Source organism: Corvus brachyrhynchos, unplaced genomic scaffold (genome assembly GCF_000691975.1).
Source record: "Corvus brachyrhynchos isolate BGI_N302 unplaced genomic scaffold, ASM69197v1 scaffold331, whole genome shotgun sequence".
NCBI classification, from domain to species: domain Eukaryota; kingdom Metazoa; phylum Chordata; class Aves; order Passeriformes; family Corvidae; genus Corvus; species Corvus brachyrhynchos.
The window spans coordinates 1,911,555-1,913,662 of NW_008237229.1; the positions used below are offsets into that span (position 1 = coordinate 1,911,555).

Below are 2,108 nucleotides of genomic sequence, written 5' to 3' on the forward strand. Positions count from 1 at the left end.
CGCGGGGGGCTCTGGTGTTCCTCCCTGCCCTGCCCGAGGCTCGTCCCTGGGTGCTTGGCCGCGGGATAAGCCGAGGCGGTGTGTGTGGAATCTGTGGGGTGTTCTTCTGAGGAAAAGGGGGTTTGGAGGGCTCTGTCTGCAGCAGAGCTTAGCGCGGTTTTCTCTGTTTCTGTCAGCTTCTCCCTCCTCAGAACCCGGGGTTTGCCCCTGTCAAAATGATCCGCGCCGAGCTGCAATAGCTATATGTTATTTTAGAGCAATAGCTATATGCTGTTTTAGAGCTATAGTTATATGCTGTTGCTCTAAAAATTAATGCGCCCTATGTGCATTTACAAGACTTGCAGCACCCGTGGGTTGCCACTGCAGTAAAAGCTTGGGGTTTTTTTCATTTAGATGCGATATATAAATGTTTCCAATGTAAAACAAACAAAACAACAACAACAACAAAAAAAAAAAAACCACAAACCAAAAAACCAACAGCTTCTGCTATATTTAAATCTCGGTTAGGATTGTTTTAGGGAGTGTTTTTATCGCCTTCACACATGGTGTGACATCAGTGTCAGGTCATGTGCCCGAGGTGGCGATGTCAGTGTGGGACGAGAGCTCCAGCGCAGGCTGCGGCGGGGCAAACCCCGTGATTTCTCCCCTTTTGCTGGGTTAGCTGCAGGGAACCCCATCGCTTCCCTGGCAGGGCTGCACAGCCCGGGATGACTGTGCAGGCTGCGCAGGAAGTAATTCCCGGTCAGCTGACAAGCAGCAGGAAACACATCACTGCCGTGCTCCTCGCGTGGCACCGGCGGGGAGCTGGCTACCAGCCAGGGCGTGGGGCCACTCAGTACAGCCGCGACCTCCTTCACTTTGTGTCAGCCACAGATCCGGTCTCTGTCCGCAATGGGCAGCAGCAGCAATTCGTAGATTTGATTCTAAATTAGAGGAAAGCAACCGAATGTTTTATTGTTGTCTTCCTGTAACAGTTTCTTTGGAAGGATACAGACTCTTGACTTTCCCTTTCCGTGCCATTATATTAGGTCAGTCTATTAGGTCATTATCTGCCCCGATTGACGACAACCCACAGCAATTCCTATGAAATGAATTCAGGAGCACCCTTATCATTTTCATCCTTAAAAAAATGAAAAACAACCTACTCTTGTCTGTGGGTCAGTCTGAGATTTAGAGGCTTAATATGTAATACCAGCGTTCTCTTTGGGCATCATGTGAGGTTTGCCAGTCTCACATCAGTTTTTTGAGTGGCTTTTATCTACTCTCAATCCAGAAATGAGGGGGAGGAGGTGGATTTCCAAGGTTTTCTTTCAGTTTACAGTGAGACAGGATTATTCACAGAAGTGGCCAGGATGTTTTTGTGGAACAGGGACCAAATTCTGTATTTACCAATTCTTCTGGTAAGAAATGGTTATCTTTGCCAGAGGATGAGCAGCCACTTTTAGAAGTCATGTTTGACCAGATTTTAAGGAATTTAAGCTTTCGGTATTTGAAGAGCACCTTATGCCATCCATAAAGCACCCTGTAATTTAGCACATTCTGTTACTTCAGCCAGCAGTGTCCGTGGGAAATGTTGGTCAGCTGGCAATAGATCTGGTGATTTCCACACTTGACATGACTAAAGTTGGTTACTTCTACACCGATTGCCTGGTGCCAATGGTTGGAAATAACCCATATGCAACAGCAGAAGAAAACTCAACGGAGCTGAGTATAAACGCTGAAGGTGGGTATTGAATGCTGAAGGTATTTTGAGGGGCATAAGATGCAAGAACATCACATTTACTTTTTTTGTTGTTAAATTTTGCTGATGTGCTTAAATTAAGGTCAGTAATAACAACTGCAGAAACCTACAAACAGGAACGTATTTACACTTCACAGAGGAAACTGTTCCTGTTGTTATTTTGGAAACCTAATTTGACATTTAGAACCAGTAAGAAATGTTGGATTTCAGCCATATTGCAAAACTCTCTGCGGTGTTAATCCAAAGCAATATCAAGGGTGCACATACTTAAAATAAATTATTGGAATACAAGTTGAGTTTCTGATTTAGAAGGATACTTAACCACTCTTCTTCCTTCCTACATACCTTTGCCTTTCTCGCACTCCCC

At 45.1% G+C, this 2,108-nt stretch overlaps 1 protein-coding gene across 1 annotated transcript in view; it reads left to right on the forward strand.

The window, feature by feature from the left end:
- The first annotated feature begins 1,517 nt into the window (after window positions 1–1,517).
- The window catches only part of PSMG2 (proteasome assembly chaperone 2), a 5,510-nt gene continuing 4,919 nt past the window's right edge, over window positions 1,518–2,108 (forward strand). The window contains exon 1 of the mRNA XM_017729470.1: window positions 1,518–1,723. Within this exon, the coding sequence (XP_017584959.1) occupies window positions 1,615–1,723 (109 nt within the window). The 5' untranslated portion in view covers window positions 1,518–1,614. The remainder of the gene's footprint in view (window positions 1,724–2,108) is intronic.